Source organism: Mustela erminea, chromosome 4 (genome assembly GCF_009829155.1).
Source record: "Mustela erminea isolate mMusErm1 chromosome 4, mMusErm1.Pri, whole genome shotgun sequence".
Lineage (NCBI taxonomy): Eukaryota > Metazoa > Chordata > Mammalia > Carnivora > Mustelidae > Mustela > Mustela erminea.
In genome coordinates, this window is record NC_045617.1 from 2,549,457 (window position 1) to 2,569,199 (window position 19,743).

The 19,743-nt window shown below is 54.9% G+C and overlaps 1 protein-coding gene and 1 long non-coding RNA gene across 6 annotated transcripts in view; both read left to right on the top strand.

Annotated features, from left to right (window-relative positions):
* The window catches only part of RPS6KA2 (ribosomal protein S6 kinase A2), a 303,443-nt gene that overhangs the window by 211,334 nt on the left and 72,366 nt on the right, over positions 1-19,743 (top strand). For all 5 annotated transcript variants that reach the window (XM_032338508.1, XM_032338510.1, XM_032338513.1 and 2 more), the window contains 2 exons: positions 11,117-11,233; positions 16,901-16,982. In XM_032338508.1, the coding sequence (XP_032194399.1) occupies positions 11,117-11,233; positions 16,901-16,982 (199 nt within the window). The remainder of the gene's footprint in view (positions 1-11,116; positions 11,234-16,900; positions 16,983-19,743) is intronic.
* On the top strand, positions 1,114-3,554 carry LOC116587965. The gene is made up of 3 exons (XR_004284718.1): positions 1,114-1,124; positions 2,863-2,866; positions 3,351-3,554. It is a non-coding gene; the product is annotated as an uncharacterized LOC116587965 (long non-coding RNA).

The window sequence follows — 19,743 nt, forward strand, 5'->3', positions numbered from 1 at the left end:
CCACAGAGCTCCCTCCAACAACTCTTCCATGGACACACCTACACCATTCACTACCTCCGACAACCACTAATATGCTCTTTTTCTCTTTAACTTCGTCATTTCAAGAAGGACATACAAAGCAAATCCTGTGAATACAGCCTGTGGAGGTCGGCTGTAGTTGCTCCATAGGATTCCCCGGCGATTCATCCCAGTGGTGCGCGTCTATAGTTTGTTCTGTGTCACTGTGCGATGATCAGTCTCGGGTCGCTTCGATATGCCTCTCCAAGGACATCTTGGTTGCTCCCAGCCTGGGTGTTTCAAAGAAAGGTTTTTATATGAACAGAGTGTTCATTCCTCTGGGATTACTATCCAAGGAGGCGCTTGTTGTGAGTGCATTTTGTAAGAACGTCCCAATGGTCCAGTGGCCCTATCACTCCCTTCCGTGCCAGCCATGGGGGTCCAGTTTCTCTGTGTCCTTGCCAGCATTTGATGTTATCACTGTTTTGCTGTTTACTGTAGTCGCTGATAGGGAAGTAGCCGTGTCTTATTGCAGTTTTACATTTCTCTGATGGCTAAAGATGCTGAGTATATTTTCATGTGGCTCTTTGCCGTCCATGTATCTTCTTTTGTGAAACGACTGTTCATCTCTTTTGCCCGTTTTTTAATCGGATTGTTTTATTTTACTGTCAAGTTTTGAGAATTCTTCATGCTGTGGACACAGACCTTTGCTGGGTTTGTGTTTTATTGGATGAGTGTTGTGCAAGGGTTTTCTCCCAGCCTCTGGCATCTCTGTTCTTCTTCTTCGCGGACTCTTTCCGAGCAAACATGTTAAATTTTGATTAAGTTCAATTTATCAATGTTCTCTTTTAGGGATCATGCTTTTTGGGGTCCTATCTAAAAACTTTCCCCCTAGCTGTAGGTCCTGAATCTTTTCTACTAAACATTTTATAGTTTTATGGTTACATTTATATCTCCGATCCACTTTTAGTAAATTGTTGTAGAAGTTATGGGATTTAGGTCACTTTGCTTTTATTTTATTTTTTCCTTTTTTTTCCCTTGGGGTCCACTGGTCCAGCACTCTTTGTTGAAAAGACTCTCCGTCCTCCATGAATTAACTTGCCATCACTGTCTGAGAGCAGCTGGGCGTAACTGGATGGGTCCATTCCAGGGCTCCCCTTCTGTTCCGTTGGCCCCCGCGTCTGCCCCTCCCCGGTACCGGCCTCCCGCCATCACTCCAGCGACCTCGTCAGCCGTCACACAGCTCTGGTGACTCCTTCCGCTTGGTCATTCTTTCTCAGAATTGTTTCTAGCTGTGTCTGGTTTGGGGCATTTGCACTTCCATTTGAGAATGAGCTTGTCTACACCTGCAGAAATGCCTCGCTGAGGTTCTGATACGAGTTGTGTTATACGTACGGATCAGTTTTGGGAGAATTAAACTCTTCACTAGGTTGCGTCTTCTGCTCTGCAGACACGGCATCTCTGTGTCTACTTAGCTCTTCTCTGATTTCTTTCTGCAGCATTCTGTGGTTTTCAGCACACGGCGACCGTATGCCTTTTGTTAGGTTTCACCCAAGTATCCCATCTTTCCGGGAGCAATTGTAAGCGGCACAGTCGCTTTTAATGCCACATGTACAATCTGACGCGGGCGATGGATCATCATTCACTGAGTTCTTCCAAGCTTCCTGGACATTTAATTGTTTCCCATTTCTTCATTCTTAGATATTTTTTAAAAAGCATTGTAGAAACAGCTTCCTATACTCAAATTTTACTTATAAAGTCTGAACGCTGAGATTCCTGGGTCAGAAGGTGTGAACACACGTGGGAATTCTGTATGGGATAAAGGCCGTGGGCGCGGAAGACCATCACTTCCTATTCCTGGAGGTTTTCTCTCTGCTCACGTTTCTTTGTCTCTAAAACACAGCGGCTCCTGAGATCTTTCTTGCATTGCAGCTGATGACCTTCTGTCACAGCAGGGCTTTCTGTCAGGGCTTGAATAACCGTTTTCCCCAGAACAGCTCATCCCGTGCTCGCCCTGGACAGTGGTGCTGCCTTTATTCTCCCCAGGCAAGGGGCATCTTATGATCCTTTTGCAAATTCTTCCCCTCTGAATGGGAATAATGTTATCAGTTTGAATAGCTCGTGCTTATCTGTACCGGACAGAGTCTGCTCGCCTGCCCGCAGCAGATTAGACCCTGCCCTGGGGCCGGTGCCAGCGCCTCCTGCAGGGAGGGCTGCCGTGCGCGGCTCCTTTCGGAGGAAGGGCGGGGAGCGTCCACATCCCAGGATCAGGCTTTTCCAGTCGGAGCCGTCCGTCTCAGTAACTATTGCCACGGGAGTTGTTGGACCATTAAAAGAAAATCTGTTACGTAAGCCCCTTTTTCTTTGTGGAAACCAAATTTCTTTCTCTACACGGCTATGCTGAGAGACGCCCCATCGGTCTTTCCCCAGGCTCCCTCCTTCCTGTGCTCGCTCCATTGGAGAAGGTGCTGTCACCCTAAGCCCCCGAGCTCGGGAATTACTGCAGCCCGTGGTTTCTGCCATCAGCACACTGTTTGCCCTTGACTAGGCTTTTGGGTGGTTTGGCGCCTGGACGCCAGAGAAACTTTCATTAGTTTGTACCTTTGACGACATGTTCCCCAGGAAAGACTGACAGTCAGGGAGGATCTTCTGCATCTATCCAGAGACACAAACAACCCATGTCGATGTTGGTGGTTCACATTGTCTCGGAGAATATTCTTTGCCCTTTTGAAGATTTGAACCTACCCTCTGACCAGTAGCCCCGGATGTAAGTTCTTATGGATGGTGCTGGAGAGCCGTGGTTCCACACCTCAGAGTTTCTTCTGATGAGAAAAATAAGTGAAACCCCCACAACGACACTCGTAGATTTGTCTTCTGCCTCTAGCGGTGTAGTCCGGCCGCGGGACTGACCCTTTTGCTAGAGAGGGAAGAAGAGCGGGCCATGATCCGTCGTGAGAACGGACGTGTCACTGTCAGACCGGGTGGCTCAGGGCATCCTGGGCAAGGCTGGTGCCCAGGTGTGGGCTGGGGACCCAGGGCTGTTCACAGACTCTGCTTGCAGAGGACTCGAAACAGAAAACAGCCTCATGTGAGCGAAAGAGCCGTTCAGGCACCAGGTTGCTGACCACTGGCTGATTCAGCGTTTCCTTATTCTGCCCCATCAGGAGCATCAGGGTTTTTGTTGTTGTTTGTTTGTTTTTAAAGATTTATTTATTTTAGAGAGAGAGAGAGTGCAGTTGTGGGGGGCAGGGGCAGCAGGAGAGAGAAACCCAAGCAAACTCGGCTGAGCGCGGAGCCTGATTCCAGGCTGGATCCTGCCACCCTGAGGTCATGACCTGGGCGGGAATCAGTAGAACAGACGGACCACCCAGGAGCCTTAGGAACACCCGTTTTTTTATAACTTGTTCTGATAGAGGTACTTATCAAACATTTACAAAGTGTCGATTTGGGGAAAATAAATAAGACGAGGATATCAGGTCAGAAATGCACAACTAATTGGGGCGCCTGACTGGCTCCGTCGGAAGAACATGCGACTCTTGATCTTGGAGTCGTGAGTTCGAGACCCATGTTTGGTGTAGAGATTACTAAAAAAAATTAATGAATAAACTTGAATAAGTAAAAAAGAAATACATAAATACTTCAGTCTTGGAGAAGGTGATATTCAGATAAACGAAATGTACCCTTTGCTGGAAAAAGCCTGACGTTTGTCCCTCCGGCTCTCACCGGGGTACGACTGTAGCTTCCTCAGAAATACTGCCGCTGTGGGCTGTCATCACGTAGGCTCCTCATCTGGGATTTTAAAGCCTGTGTTTTCTCTTACTGCCCAGTACATCCGTTTCCGTGCTATGCGTCTCAGACCCGACGTGTAAAGGTTCTGAGGAAGAGGAAGAGAAGCAGCGTGGTGGTAACTGTCTGTTCGGTGAGCTCCTGCCGGGGGCCCATCACCCTCCGCCGGTCTTTACTGGGAGCTGATTGAAAGTTGTGCAAAGGAATAAGGTCGTCAGCCCCCTTTGCGCGCCCATCCTGCTGCTGCAGAACACCACCATCCCCCCAGAAGGCCATCGGTTCCTGGAGGAGACGTCTCTGGGGCGGGACCCAAGGCCCACGTTTTCCAGCCACACCCAGTGGTGAGGCTCTGCATCAATTCACATCTGCAAACCGTGCCGTTCTCGGCTCGCGTTAGAGACGACCCACGAGCACCTCAGCAAAGGCAGCTTTGGAGGACAGTGGGACGGCGCCACAGCCCCGTGCCTCGCGCCTCACGGACGCTGCTTCCCCGGGGGCCGGGGCAGGGGGCCCTCCCGGAGGATGGACAGGAAGGTGATGGGAGGGGACAGCAGGTGAGGGCGGCAAAGCCGGACTGCTGCGGAGAGCACAGAGGGGAACGTTCACCTCACTTCGGCAACCAGAACTAACAGGAGTGGAGGCGGGCGAGGGCGGGATTGGGGATGGAGGGGCACTGGCTCAGCCGCGTCTCCCGGGCCGCCTCTGTGTCCTTCACTCCGTGCTGCCCTGACGCCTGGTGCAGACGCCCCGTCCTGGCCCAGTGTTCCCGGCTGTGAGCTACCCCGGTGACAGCGCCTCTCTGCTGATGCTTTTTCCCTGGGAAGAAGGGCACACAGCCTCCCGGGAGGAGTGCGAGCAGCGGGCTGTGTGTGTCGGCACAGATGCCCGGCCCGCCGGGAATTCTGCGGCCCATGAGCACCGGGTCAAACACACCTGTGTTTCCTACACTGGAAACGAGCAGGGTGGAAACAGACCTCGGGCAGCTGAGCCCATCTTTCCCCTGCCCGGTGTCGTGTGTCCCTCTCCTGAAATTTCAGAGCTTCTGTCTGCTGTCTCAGCGTTTCACCAGCATTTTCCTTTCTCTTCCCAGGCCTCAGCCTTCCTTATCACCTCCCTCCTGTGCAATTGTAGATTTCTTCCTAAATAAAGCTATCCCCGTTTGGTCTGGATTCCAGCAAGTGATAGGACCAGCGTGGTTTCGACTCATGTCCTATACTAAGTGGCTCAGCTTATTTTTGCCCCTGAGAGATGGAGAGGAAACTTTCTGCAGACATGGTGTCCCGAGAAATGGATGGGACAAACGCAGGGGGCCTTGTCCCCGCACGGCGGAGAGAGCAGACACGCTGCCCAAGGCAGGTGCAACGCTACTCCCACCGGGCCCGGGCCTGCTCTGTGGGCTGTGGTGCTGCCTGCAGGGTGGGTCCAGGCCCCCAATGCGCTGAAGGAGCCCCCCAACCTGTCTGAAAGAAGGGGGTCCTTCTGGCTCTTAAGGTTTGTAGTTCTGGTCATTCTCACGTCATATTAGCTCTATGAACGAGGCCATCCTCCCCGGGGTTTCCGCAGTGAGCCGTGTGTCTTCATGGGTCCAGCAAGCTCTACTGGGAACAAAGACCCCAAACCTACAGAGACGGTTCAGGAGCTCCCGGGGGTGCCCCCCACGGCCCACTACCCACCCCCCCGCCACCCCACACCTCCCGGGGCCCTCTAGAGCCTCCGCTCTCAGCTGTACCTCCCGGAGGAGACACAGACAGCTGTGGTGGTCTGCCTCAGAAGCATCCCCAAACTGCCGCTTCTAGCAACTCCCTAGACTGTGTTGCTAAAACCAGTCTATAGTACTGGATACTGTCTACGTCTTTACATCTTTCTTAAAATACGGAAATGCTTTAGTGAGTTGGGAAGTTAGTAGCAAATATTCAGAGGCCAAAACCTGTGTTAGAGGGAGAACCCAGAACGAGGGGCGGTGAAAGCTGACTGTCTCCTTGATAACAGTTGGCAAAGCTCTGAACTTGAGGAGGCCTCCTGGCCTCACAGGGCAGGTGCTGGTGACAAGTCCCAGTGGACCTTGCACCCAGCCCTGCATGAAGAAAAACCTCAAGGAGGAACGGGACCCTGTGCCCCTCAGACGGCTCTCACACACATTCAGCTGCTTGTGATGGGCCTCCAGGGTCGGAGTCCTGGGGAGAGGTCGCGTCCAAAGGTTGGCGTAAAGCCACAGGTTGGGGTGAGGTCCAAGGGGGTGATTCCGGGGGAGAAGGCCAGGGACTGAGGCGGGGAGATAAGGAAGGAGGAGCCAGAAGAATGGGAGGTAGGAGGGTCCCAGGGAGCAAGACATCCTGGGTGCCCGTGAGGAAAACGTCCTGAGGAAGACAGAGTGGTGGGTAGCTTGGGGATCTGACCCCCGGGTGTAGCGCTCTGTCCGGACTTGGTGTGAGATGGTGGAAGCCAGAGCCAGTGGATAGAGGAACTACCGGAGACCCTGAGTTTGGAAAATCCCTTCAGAGTTGTGTCTGCCTCCGGGGTAGCCTGGAGGGGGCACGGGGGGACAATGAAGGCTGATTTTCACGGAGGGGGTTTACACTTTCGTCGGTGGGAAGCGCTGGAGGAGGGAGGAAGGGCTGGTGTGGGCCGGGAAGCTCCGTGCAGCCCCGTTCTGCGTCCGAGCCAGGACCCCGTCCTCCGCAGGGTCCAGGCCTTGCCCACCCCCACCCCAGGGTCTGCACATCTGACAAGCTCCTTGCTCCCCCGTGGCTCTGACGGACTTGCTCCCAGCGACGCAGAGGCTAGGCCCTTTCTCGTTCTTTTCTACACTTTTATAAACCACCTGTTTCATCATCCATCTGTACCCTTCGCGGGATTGATATCCTACCTGTGATTGGTGATTTCTACAATGAACTCGCCCCCTGTTCTGGAGGTGAAGCTGGCACTTGCCCAATTTTTATGTTCTATGTCTTTATCATTAATAGTTCACAACTTTTAGTCTGCACATGCTTTTCACAAATATTCTCCCTTTCAAAATGACACGAAGGGCGCCCGGGTGGCTCAGTCAGTGGCGCGTCTGTCTTTAGCTCGGGTCATCATCCCAGGGTCCTGGTATCAAGTCCTGCATCGGGCTCCCTGCTCAGAGGGGAGCCTGCTTCGCCTCTCCCTCTGCCTCCAGCTCTGCCTACAAGTGCTCTCTGTATCTATCAAATAAATTAATAAAATCTTTATAAATAAATAAATGAATGAATGAAAATCCGGTGCCTCGGAACGGAGGACTCTCTAAGAAGGGGACCTTGTGAGGGAGGAGCGGACCGCTGTGAGGTGTCCCGCACCAGCCCCGCCCGGCACTGCTGGGTTACGTGCCCGACAAGCTCTGGGACCCGTCAGAAGTCCAAACACAATTCAAGAGGGATTTTAAAAATTCATTGTCACAAATTATCTTGTCACGTATTGATGTTACGTAAACTGTCTTCTTCTCTAGCTTTTCTCTCTCACATTAGAACATTTTTGAAACCCTCTTGCTGAAGCAGGTACCACTTTCTCTTCACCAAATTTCTCAACCTATTTTAAAAAAACCCTTTATAGGAGTCACACTAGAAACCAAACGTTTAGTGCCCTGTGTAGAGCATTTAGGGACAGAGTTTATTTTCTTAAAGGAATAATATTAAAATCCACAGAGTTCTAGATAAAATAGCCTGTGTGATAACAAAGAAAAGGCATTTATTTCAAAATGAGACGTGGGTGTTATTGTAATTCTAGATGCCCTTTTGGGCAAAAATCAGCCAAAAAACAGGACATTCTATCTGGAAACAGGACAGACATGCCTGGGCATGGCCCCCTCGCTGCCTGCATCTGCTTGTTTCCTGCCACCCGGGCCCCTGTGGTCAGCCGGCTCAACCTCCCCGCCCCTCCCCGCCCCTCCCCTCGCCTCCCCTCTTTCTTTCTTTTAAGGTTTTGGGAAAGAGAAAAAGTATCCTCAGGCAAATTCAAGCCAAAATGTCACTAGAAAGGCAAAACTCCGGAATCTAAAATGGGGCACCCTCGGGTTTCGCTCTTAAAGACCTTCCCGAGCTCACGCAGGAGGAGAGCCGCAGCGCCAGTGATCAGGGGACGAAGCCCGAGGTCTCCGAGCCCCTTCTCGGAGGGAACTAGCTGTGGGCTTGGGGTACGCTTGCTCTAAGTTCTTGGGCAGCGAGAATACGCCACACTTGAAATGCTCGCGGAGATTGTGAGCGTCCGTCTGAAGCGGGAGGAGGGAAGGGCTGCGGCGGGAGGGGCGCGGTGGGCGGGAGGGGGGCCGCTGGGGGACTGGCCCCGGCCTGCGTCCCGCGACAACGTGTGAGGTCGGCTTCACCGGCTGGCGCTGCGGGAGCGCGGACGCGGTGGGGAGGTCCAGGGACCGGGCCCGGGGGGCTCCCACAGTAAGTGCGCCACCGGACAGCGTCCCAGTGCGCGGAGGGACCTCATTTACTGCCACCGAGGGCCTCCGGCTCTCCGCAAAGACGAGGAATGATCTGGAATCGTCATGAAACACACACGTGCTGTGAAGTGTGGTCGGGGGAGGTCGCAGCGGCCGCGCTGAGAGTCCACGCCCTGCACCGTCCCCTGCGCCCTGCACCGTCCCCCTGCGCCCGTGCCGTCCCCCTGCGCCCGTGCTCAGCGTGACTTGGACTTTCTACTCAGCATGTGACTTTGTTAACGAAGCTGCGGAAAGATGGGATTTGGGGAATTACGACCTTGTTGGGGCGTGGGGACTGCTTTACCACGGCTGCGTGATGGAAGTTATTTCAGGAGGGAAATCGGATTCTGGGGGACGGACAGCGGCGTAGGGAGAGGGTGGTCAGTGGGCCCGTGGCTGGAACGTGCTGTGTTAACAGGAAAGGGGCTGGTCCAGGAGGTCCGAGGCGTTAGCGGGCAAGTCGGTAACCGTGACTTCCTCCCCAGGCTGCAGCCTAATGATACCCCCGACGGGTGGCCTGCGCTCCAGATCCTTACTTATTCCAGACCTGATCACAAATCAGTGACGCTCTAGTGGCCGCCTCCTACCCGCGCTCCTGGAACCTTATGAACGAATCAAAAAGAATCCATTTTGGCTATATTCATTGTTTCTGCTCACAATCAGAAAAACCATTGCTTGTGCAAAAATGGCAAATCCTCAACGAGGTGGAAATTGGAGTGTTCTCTCTCCACCGGAAGAGAAAAAGTGACACGTTCCCGCGTAGGCAGATTGCCTGGGGTGAGGTGTTGCAGCGCGTATGACCCCACTCTACTTTATTTTTTTAAAGATTTTATTTATTTATTTGACAGACAGAGATCACAAGTAGGCAGAGAGGCAGGCAGAGAGAGAGGGGGAAGCAGGCTCCCCACTGAGCAGAGAGCCCGATGTGGGGCTGGATCCCAGGACCCTGAGATCATGACCTGAGCCGAAGGCCGACGCTTAACCCACTGAGCCACCCAGGCACCCCCTCACTCTACTTTAAAAGGTGTCCAGTGCTGGTTACACAGATAAAACAGTACAGCTCATAACTTTTGAGAAACTGACATTTTTCTACATTTTAGAGAGACCGTTGTAATGTAATCTATTGTTATTCTGATTTCACTTGAAAGTATCTGCGTTGGACTAAGACCCGGCGAGAAGCTGGGCGTCCCAGCACCCCGGGAGTGGAAACCCATCTCCCACACTCGCGGCTCTGGGCCTCACTAGGACTGAATCTCTACTTCAAAACCATTTTCTAAGGAATGAAAGAAACAATGAGAAGTCCTGAGTGCCCAGAACACAATGTGCTTGTGATTACTGGTCGCTATTTTTAGACGAGCTTCTCGGCCCACCCATTCTGCTGGTGTTCAGCACTTCGCCCAGTGCCAAGATGACGGAGCAGGGGTGAGCGCTCTGGTGGACGGAGGGGCTGGAAAGGGAGTCTGGGAGAAGCAGAGCAGGGACTCAGCAGCAGCAGCCTCCGGTGTCAGGGAGAAGCAGAGCAGGGACTCAGCAGCAGCAGCCTCCGGTGTCAGGAAAAGCGCCTCCTTTCCAGCTTTCCAATTTCCCATTGCTGGCGTCGGGCGGATTCCCAGGGTTATAAGTGAAGTGATGCGTCTTTGGGGACAGGAAGTTCTCTGATGAAGAAATCATGGTGATTTCTGTCAATGTTTTCATTGAAAGATCAAGGGCTTTTTTTCCTACTGGGGAATCTTGCTTCTGGACTGGCAGAAAACAACCTATCTGACTGCTTCTTCTGAAACATGGTCCCTGGGAGACCAATGAACAGCACTTGGCATTAGCTGAGCCAAGGACATGCTTTAAGGAGGAGGAAGAGGACACGCGTCTGCATGTCACAAGCCAGGGCCACGTGTGGGGCCTGCAGACGGCCCTTTGCAGCACAGCCCGCAGACATTAGGACAGAGTCCCGGAGGTTCATTCTGCTGCAGGGCTTCCATGATCAACCCTATCCCAACTTTGGCCCAAAGTGTTAGATGCAGGATGGATTTTGTGGAGAACCTCTGCCGTGTCCTTGAGATGAGACCTAAGGACAAATATCCATGCAGAAAAGAACACAGTACCAGCTCCCCTGGCCTGCTTCCCAAGATAGGCACACATAAGGACAACGGTGTGAAGCTCTGTGATGTCACACGTGTCGCGGTATGCCCGCCCTGTGGAGGGTACCACCCGTTACCAGGAGCTAGAGACCGTCTGTCCCTAGAGAAAGGAGCCTTTGCTCCTTTTTCCTGGTTCTCTGCCCCAGCACAAATCCTCTTTCTTTAGAATTCCTAGTTAATAGACGCTCCCAAAGTCAGGCCTTCTTTGGCCAATTCCTGGCAGATGTGTTGTCCTTTTGTCTATAACAAATAAAAACTGGGGGCACTGGGAGGCTCAGTGGGTGAAGCCTCTGCCTTTGGCTCCGGTCATGATCCCGGGGTCCTGGGATCGAGTGCCCCCTCAGACTCCCTGCCCAGCGAGGAGCCTGCTTCTCTCTCTGCCTCTACCCCTCCCCTCTGTCTGTGCTCGCTCGTTCTCTCTCTCGAATAAATAAAATCTTTAAAAAAAAAAAAAAACCCAAAAAACAAAAGAACTGCCCATTCTGGTCATTTCTCTAGGTCTCCGTGTTGTCACTGACCCTCTGCGCACACAGAATAATACTTTGATTTTTTTTCTCCTATTCATCAGTCTCATGTAAATTTAGCCCTCAGTCCGGCTGGACGACCTTGAGGGTCGAGAAGAGATTTTCTCTGCCTTTACCGCAGTCCTTAAAATCAGTAACCTAAGCCAGCGCGGTAACTTCGGTGTAGGGCAGAGGCGGTGAGCCAGGAGGAGCCGCGGGTGGGGTCCTCACCGTGTGCCGCTGCTGTCTTGCAGGAGGAAGGCACCGTCCAGGAGATCGACATCAGCCACCATGTGAAGGAAGGCTTCGAGAAGGCCGACCCCTCCCAGTTCGAACTGCTCAAAGTTCTAGGACAAGGATCCTATGGAAAGGTAAGCTGCAGCTTGGATTCCTCCTGAGCGGGGCTCGCGCGCCCTGGCAGGTCCCCCATCCCAGGGCGGGAAGCACTTGAATGTCAGGGGAGGCGAGCGACGGCCAGGCCGGCTCCTGAACATGGGCGCCGTGACCCTGAGGCCGAGGGGGTGAGGCTCGCGGACAGCCCCCCGTCTGCGAGCCCCGTGCGCACTGCCACCCACACGCATGTTGCACGCTCATGACGCGTGTGGGGCGTGTGAACCACGACTGTGTGGGCCCACAGGAATGCCCGCACCGTGCCCCTCTCCTCAGACTTCCTGGGCGTCTCCTCATCCCCACAGTGAGGAGCGTTCTTGACCTTGAGGCCATGCTTCCCCGAGAGCAGACTTGACCAGAAGGAAGAAAGCGGCGTCCTTCGTGCTGGCGCGTGGCCGGCACCGAGGGGTCAGGAAGGCTGGGCCTCGCCGCCAGCCTCATCTCCTTGCCCGGTGTCTCAGCTGTGCAGACGCTCTCTCGAGCCTCAGTTTCCCTCTCTGTGTGATGGGGTCGGCACGAGCCGTGTCATTGGACGGCCCTCCAGCCGTGGCCTCAGCTTATCTGCACACAGAATCAGGCCCTTTGCGTCACCGTCAAGGTGTGGTGAGGCCGGTCCCTCCCAGGAATGAGAAGTGGGCGGCCCTTCACTCCGGCCGCATCCGGTCCCGCGGACCGCAGACATCTTCAGTGCCGGCTGCGTGAGGGTCCTTCCAGCGCGGTGCTGGGTCCTCCACGTCCCCGTGCAACAGCGAGAAATCCGGAGACCCTGAAGGCATGATTTCTGGAGTATCGGGGCCCGAGAAGAGCGGTACGGCCCCTCCCTGGGACACAGGCAGAGCAGCAACCAGCTTTCCAAGTGTCGTTTTGCATGGCACGTGGACATTCACCAGATCTGCCCGTTCTTCAGAGGACTTTGTGTCAAGATGCAGTCTGGTGCCTGTTGATTTCATGCACGACTAGGAACACATTAGTGGTGCTCTGCAAGTCTCTTCAGACCATGAAAACGGGATTGCTTGCAATACTTCTCTTTGGGCCTGCATATAAGGTGGACTGTCTTTCTGTTTTCTTTCCCGCTTTCGTACAGTAACGTGGGAAGGAGGAGCGTACACTCAGTTACACACAAACAGTCACTTTGAGCCACGCCAGATTTTCTGCATTCAGAGTTTCGTGTCCTGCAAAAACGGCCATGTAATGTGGACTGTAAGGTGTTCGGGAAGCAGGGAATGAAGACTTCGGTCTCTGACAGCCTGGGGAGCGTTACTGAAGGCACACGGCAGAGCCTACTGAAGTGGTGATGGGATGTCCGCCGCTCATTAGAAATGTCAGGAAAGAGGAGAAGGCATCATTCTTTCTCTAAGAACTAGGATTTCAGAACGGAGACAAGCAAATCCACAGACACTCCCCAGGGACTGTTTCTGGCGCACATTCTCCGCCGAGCGGTCCAGGTGTGGGCCACTGTGGGGGCACTGCCATGTGATTGGGTCCCTCTGACCTCGCTGTGGACACCACCCACCACCCGCAGCTCCGGCTGTGGGAACAGACCCACAGACCAACGTTTCTGAGCTCAACGGAGCCACGCGTCTGGGGCTCGAGGGGTCTGTCCAGACACTCACCTGGACAGAAGCTGCCCTTGAAGATGCCCTCCTCCCAGACCGGGGTTCCAGAGGAAGGGAGAAAAGGCTTTGTCCAGTTCCCTCCGAATTTCAAATTTTGAATTTGCTTTCAAAAGCTGTTCTTCGGAAAACAAGTCAAACAGCGAATGGTGTTTGGTGGAACCGTGGGAACAGCCGTGCTTGTCGCGCCCCGTGCTGTCCTCCCCGGCCTCCCGCGCACCTGCTCGTCCACACGCACGGGGCCGGTCCGCATACGGCGCGGCAGGTAATGGCGAGCACGAGAGCGAAGAGGAAGAGGCAGTGGCCGCGTGAACGGGTGTTCCAGCCTCTGCTCACGACCTAATTCACAGCTCGTGGGTGGGGCCCCCCGGGCCTGGGAGTGAAGACCAGAGCCCCCGGCGGACAAGGGGTGCCGACCAAACGGGACAGGACTCCGGAAACCGCTCAGAAGGGCCCTGGGATGCCTTGGGGCCAACATCAGGCACTAGAGAGCCGCAGGTAGACATTCTCTTGGTCCACGCAGTGCTGCCTGTCGGGAATTTCTTATAAAAGCAAAACTCATGACACGAGGGGGAACGCCGCATGTTCCGACACTGCACGGTGTTTTACTCATCGCCCCTAAACAAGCACTGTACGTCCTGATGCAGGCTCGTCCTGCTTTCGCCTCTAGAAGAGAAACACAAGACGGAATGGAATGTCCCCATTTCACCCTTCCTGCCTCTGCTCCTGGGACCGAAGAGCCAGCGTGAATCTGGACCTCAGTGTCCCGAGGCTGTATGTCACTGGGCCCCTCCGTTCCCCTGTCACTGGGCCCCTCCGTTCCCCTGTCACTGGGCCCGTCCATTCCGTCTTCCCTCTGTGTGGTGACTGCAGGCGCCGGAGCCGCAGGAAGGAGTAAGTGCCGTCTCTCCCACACGTGGCCTTCACGCTGATGCCCGCTTCCAACGGCAGGCTCGTCCCAGGGACCTTTGCCGTCCTGCCCATAGCAGGGGCCCTGATGGGTCCTCCCTCGGCGGCTCTGTTCTACTTGTGCAGCAGAGGCCTGGTCCCCAGATGGAAGCAGCTCCACCCCAGAAGATGACTCCCTATTGGTGGCATCTCTCGGAGGGACGGCGGGGGCTTATGGGCCCGATGCAGGACCACACGGAGGGCAGCGCAAGCTCTTCTCTCCAGGTCAGTCCTGCAAAGTGTAGGAAGCAAAATAACCAGTTTTCCAGAGCAGTTTGCTGGGAGTCATGGAGAGCATCTCTGGTCCTTAGTCATTTGTCAAGCCGTCAGGACTTCAAGGGTGTCCAGAGAGCACAGGCAGCAGCGGTGCCTGGACAGGAGAAGCAGCCTTGTACTCGAAGAGATTTAAGCACTGAATCGGGAAGACAGTGAAACTCTGGAAGATGCGGCACAGTGTGTCCCGGTGTCGGGCCTGGTGTGGACCAGGTGGTCCCTGAGAGTCTGCAGGCAGGAGAGGCGTCGGAGCCCCCGGAGAGCCCAGAAGTGACGCCGGCCCCTCCTTCCCGTCCCCCTGCCTGTTCCTTGGTGTCCCTCGTGGGTGAACACCAGGGGTCGGTGTGGGAACATTCTTTTCTTTAAAATATTCAGGGGAGAGAGGCAGGTGACAGTTCCCACGTTCTGAGACGGGATCAACCCAAACAAAAACATGCCCTGGCTTCCCTGTCACTTAGTTCGTAGCACATAAGAATGGGTGTTTAAACGTCTTCCTTCGGAGGAAGGATCCGGCATCCCGCGGCATCCCCTGCAGGTGCACGACTGCCCCCCAGCCGGCTCCCCTGTGGGGCGCACTGCTGACCGGTGGCGACGCTGCGGCTCTCGGAGCTGAGAGGTTTGCTGAATCAGGCAGTGGCTTTGCTGATTACAACGACACCTGAAGATTGGGGGCGATGTAGAGTGACACAGGATCTGTCTCTGTGTGTCCCCAAGCAATGTCCTTGCATGTTACATGCTGAGCTGCTAAAGAAGTGGTCGGAACGGACTGGGGAGCACGTTACCGCTGGGTTAGAGACGGAAGGTCGGCCCTGCAGGTGCTGACATTACTGGGATTAACCAGAACGTACCTCACTGCAATGGAACGTGTTCCTGAACGACGCGTCCAGCCCCAGAGGTGGCGGCACGGGGCGCAGTCCGGAGCGGCCACCTGCGGCTCGAGCTCCTCTTCACACTCGTGACCATCTTCACTGTGGCACTGATGGCACCGTGGCTTGTGCCCTCGAGGCTCTGTTTGCCTCCTGTCGGGCCCTGCTTCCCCCGGGGTCCCTCCTGCTGTGGTTCCAGTCGAATCCCACGGCCCGGCGCATAGTGTGGGCTTCGGAGCACAGCGAGAATGGAGTTTCTTCCAGCTCTTTCCAGAAAGGGAAGAGCTCTTTTAACGACACGTGTGTATAAACAGCGTCACCTTCAATCACCTCGTTTATAAAAGCCTGAAATACAAAAGAGAAAATGGTTTTATGAGCAATGCTTCACACAAAATTTGATATCATTTCCACTACTCTTAATGGATGGCGGACCCCGAGGACTCGGCGTCCAGGGCAGCCTCGGGCGGAACAGGGTGTCCGCGAGTCCTTGAGCTCATACGTACGCTCTCGGGCGTGTTCCCCGTGTGCGTCACGCACCCCGTCCTTACCTTGCAGGGGAGGAGCTGGACAAAGGGACGAGAATGCAGAAAAGACGGCTCGGCTCTTGCACATGTTGGAAGAGCGGTTTTAATGCCGTTACTGGTCTTCTGAGAACGCCCGTCTTGGGGCTGACCAGTGGGCTTCACTGTGAAGCGTCAGTAGGTCCGCGGCCCCCAGTGGAGGTGCACGGAGGGCTTGAGCAAGGAACCGCGGCAGCTTCTCCGCGTGGTGACTCTGTGGCCCAGGCTGGCTCAGCCCGCGGCCCCGCACGGCCATCCTCGGCCCCTTGGCTGGGGCTCAGCTGGAGTGTTTAGGTCCAGTTTTGCAGTGTTCTGCACCCAGAGGGCACACTCCCCCTCGGCTAGAGTTGTTGTTTAGCCAACAGCCCCTTCCCGCCACGGACACCCGTGCCCCTCAGCCCCATGCCTTTTAGGGCACAGCTTTCTTTCTGCAGTACTGGGCACTGATGCTCGGGCCCAGGCCCCTCAGGGGGCCCCCAGCCTCTCCCACCTGCTCACTGGCTTGCCGCCCAACACACGGATCCTGGCTGCTCCCCTCTGTCCGCGCGCCTGCATCAGCCTGGGGACAGGGCTTGGAGACCTGAGGGGACCAGAGCGTGTGCGGATACACTGCAGGGCGCACGACTTCCCATGAGTCAGAGGACGTAACGCGTCATGCACTAGAGTTTTTCTCTGCACAGCCCGGCCTTCTGACCGCGGCTAGGGCGGCTCTCCTTGCCCATCGAGAGGCTCATCCCCAGCAGGACGCCCCACGCAGAACCCCCGTCTGCACACGCTTGTGTCTCACCCTGTGTGGCCGTGGGACCCCAGACTTTGCCCCCCGGGACCTGCGCCACAGCCGGCTTCATCCAGTCGATAAGTGCAGACATGTCACGTGTCCCCCAAAGATAAACAGTAACGCTCAGTGGCAGAGTAGTCCAAATCCAAAGGGAAAGGGGAACCTGCTCCTAACGGTCCCTGGCTGCCTGGCCCTCATTCCTGGGGCAGCATCCAGTGGGTCCGGCTTGTCCCTCTTGCCCTCATTTTTGTCTGGGCGGGGAAGGGAGGGATCCTTGGCATTGACCCTGGTCTATGCCCCGAGTGGCGGCAGCGGCTGGGCAGGAGCTGTCCCTGGGCCAGGACGCTCTGGGTCAGAAGCCGCCTCCCGGGCTGGAGAGCACGCGGCGAACCGAGGACAGACTCCCTCAACCCACATTCCTGTGCAGGGACGTCGTGTCTTCCAGGTCACAGAGCAGACACCGGGCGGGGTCCTGTGAGGAAGGGAGGTGCTAGAGGAACTTTTACGTATTTATTTTACTGGATTTTTCCACCTAAACTCCCCCACGTATCGTTCTGTCGACTCAAATAAGGCCGAGTCCAACCTCAGATGTCCCTGCTCTCTTTCCCAGGTGTTCCTGGTGCGGAAGACCAAGGGCTCGGACACCGGGCAGCTGTACGCAATGAAGGTCCTTAAGAAAGCTACCTTGAAAGGTGAGCATCTCCCGGGGCTGGTCGTGTTTGAGACGCGCTGCTGTGGTCTGTGCTCTGCCGGCCGCTTGCCTAAATACACATTCGGCCTAGTTTCGCGTGATTTCTGAAGCTGTCTGTAAAGGAGCGTATCGGAGCATTTCTCTCTGCGGACAGTAAAGAGTACAAACATTTCCCCAAACAGTTAACCCAGCCCTGCGATACTGCCGCACTTTTCAGAGAGAAAGCCGTATTGCGTAAATACCGTTTCCCCACGTGTCCGGCGGTGGCATGCCATTCGCAAAGAAGCACACTGGGGAGGAAAGCAGAAACGGGTCGGACGGCGGCGCGTGGACCACGGCGCAGCCTGAGTCCTCAGTGAGACCACATCCCTCAGTTTCCAAAAAAACGTGATTCACGGCTCTGGCACTTCCCTTGGGTCCCCGTGGCTGGGTTTTAGAATCAGGAGCACCTGATTCTAGCGCTGCCCACCCCCGCCCCCAGGGAGGGGTGAGCACTCGACATGGTCAAAGTGACGCTGCACGCGAGAGCCCCACTCCTGGCGCACAGCCCCGCAGCCAACAGTGGGGGAGAGTCGAGCGCCGCCGGCTCACCCCCTTGGGGAGGCAGGGGCCCGTTCCCTGAGCGGGGCAAGGTGCCCCGGCACACACAGCAGGCCCTGGGCAGGTGTGGCAGACTGTCCTGGTCGTACGCACTCCCCACAGCCTGGGGAGGAGCAGAGCCACGAGGATAGGCTGGGGGAGGCCGGCTTTGTAGCAGCAAGAAGACAAGATGACCCCTGGTGCCCGCGGAGGACGTGCTGGGCCTGACGAGTCATTCTGTGCGCTGGCCGGGAGCGGAAGCCTGCGAGGGACCAGCTGGGGTACAGCTGCTCCAGCTTATCCGGAAACCGCAGGGTTGGAGGCCCTTCTCCCAGGGTGGGGAGGTCTCCGTCGAGGACAGGAAGCTGGCGGTTAGGCCTTTGGACTCTGTGGGGCTCAGAGATGCCAGGGCAGCGTATGACTCTTTAGGTCTTAAGACGATGTCCTCCGCAGTACGTTCCAGGCGGCAAGGCAAGGGCCATATTCTCTGCACGCACCTCCCTTACCCTTGGCTGGTAACACGGAACACGAAACACGAAATGCGGGCCAGGAATTCGTGAACCAAATAAATACAGACTTGCGCATCCTAGGTATTCCAAAGAGAACAAGTGTCCTTCCAAAGGCGGTTGTTCAAGGATGGGACCTTAAATGGTTCCTTTTCCCTTTCATCACAACCGTCCCTCCTTCCCCTCAAATACGACCTCATCGTCCCCTGCCCTGGGAGGAGGGAGAAGGAAGAGTAGGAGGGATGTGGGAGCCGCAGTCAGGGAATCCGCGGCCGCGCACCTGCCCTGAAGGCCCAGCGTCAAGCCAAGGAGCCGGGCGTCGCTGCGTCGAGCCCGGGGCCCCGCCGGCACTCCGTCAGCGCTGGCCTTGACCTCTCGGCTCCTGCCAGGCGCGCCGGCTTAGTGAATCACAAACTGGTTCCACATTGGTTTGGAAGCCAACCCCGTGTGCTTCAGAAAGTGCCCCGGGGCCCGTGTCACATGGGTCAGAGGGGGCGGAACGCAGTGTCCGCCGAGCGCGAGCCTCCCGGTCGGTCCAGGTCCGTGCGCGTGTGGGCAGCGAGAGGGACACGTCGTGCTGGTAGGAACAGGCCACGTGAGCACAGTCTCACGGTACCCGATAGGTTTTGTTTTCTTCCCTACGCTCTGTTTTAGGTTCTCAACAGAAATAAAACACGTTTGACTTTTTCTAATGTCAAGTTATTTGTAAAATACTCAGGACCCTGTGCTTGATGATGCACAGTCGTTTTCCCGTGTGAGAGTGAGCCGTGTGGACATGAAAGACGAGGTCGAGTCTCCACGTCCTTGTGCTCCTGCCAGAGCGTTTCAAACCACACGTGACGGGACGTCTTCACTGCTTCCGCTTTCCAGAACGGTCCCCCACAAAAGAATACATTTTTTGTTTTTCCCAGAAATGTGATGGAGATTTATTTTCTTAAGAGAAAATAGGGGCATCTGGTTGGTTCAGTGGGTTAAAGCCTCTGCCTTCGGCTCGGGTCATGATCTCAGGGTCCTGGGATCGAGTCCCGCATCGGGCTCTCTGCTCAATGGGAGCCTGCTTCCTCCTCTCTCTCTGCCTGCCTCTCTGCCTGCTTGTGATCTCTGCCTGCTTGTGATCTCAGTCTGTCAAATAAATAAATAAAATATTTTTTAAAAGAAAGAAAAAATTAAAAGAGAGAGAAAATATTTTAAAAAGAGAGAGAAGGGCGCCTGGGTGGCTCAGTGGGTTAAGCCGCTGCCTTCAGCTCAGGTCATAATCTCAGGGTCCTGGGATCGAGTCCCGCATCGTGCTCTCTGCTCAGCAGGGAGCCTGCTTCATCCTCTCTCTCTCTGCCTGCCTCTCTGCCTACTTGTGATTTCTCTCTGTCAAATAAATAAATAAAATCTTTAAAAAAATAAAAATAAAAAATAAATAAAAAGAGAGAGAAAAGAAAAAGAAAATAAAATTTTATTGATTAAAAATTAAAAAATAAAATAAAATAAAAAATACACACAATGGATTACTACTTGGCCATCAAAAAAAAAATGAAATCTTGCCATTTGCGACGATGTGGATGGAACTAGAGGGTGTTACGTTGAGCGAAATAAGTCAATCAGAGAAAGGCAATCATCACAAAATCTTACTGATATGTGGAACTTAAGAAAACAGAGGACTATAGGGGAAGAGAGGAAAAACTA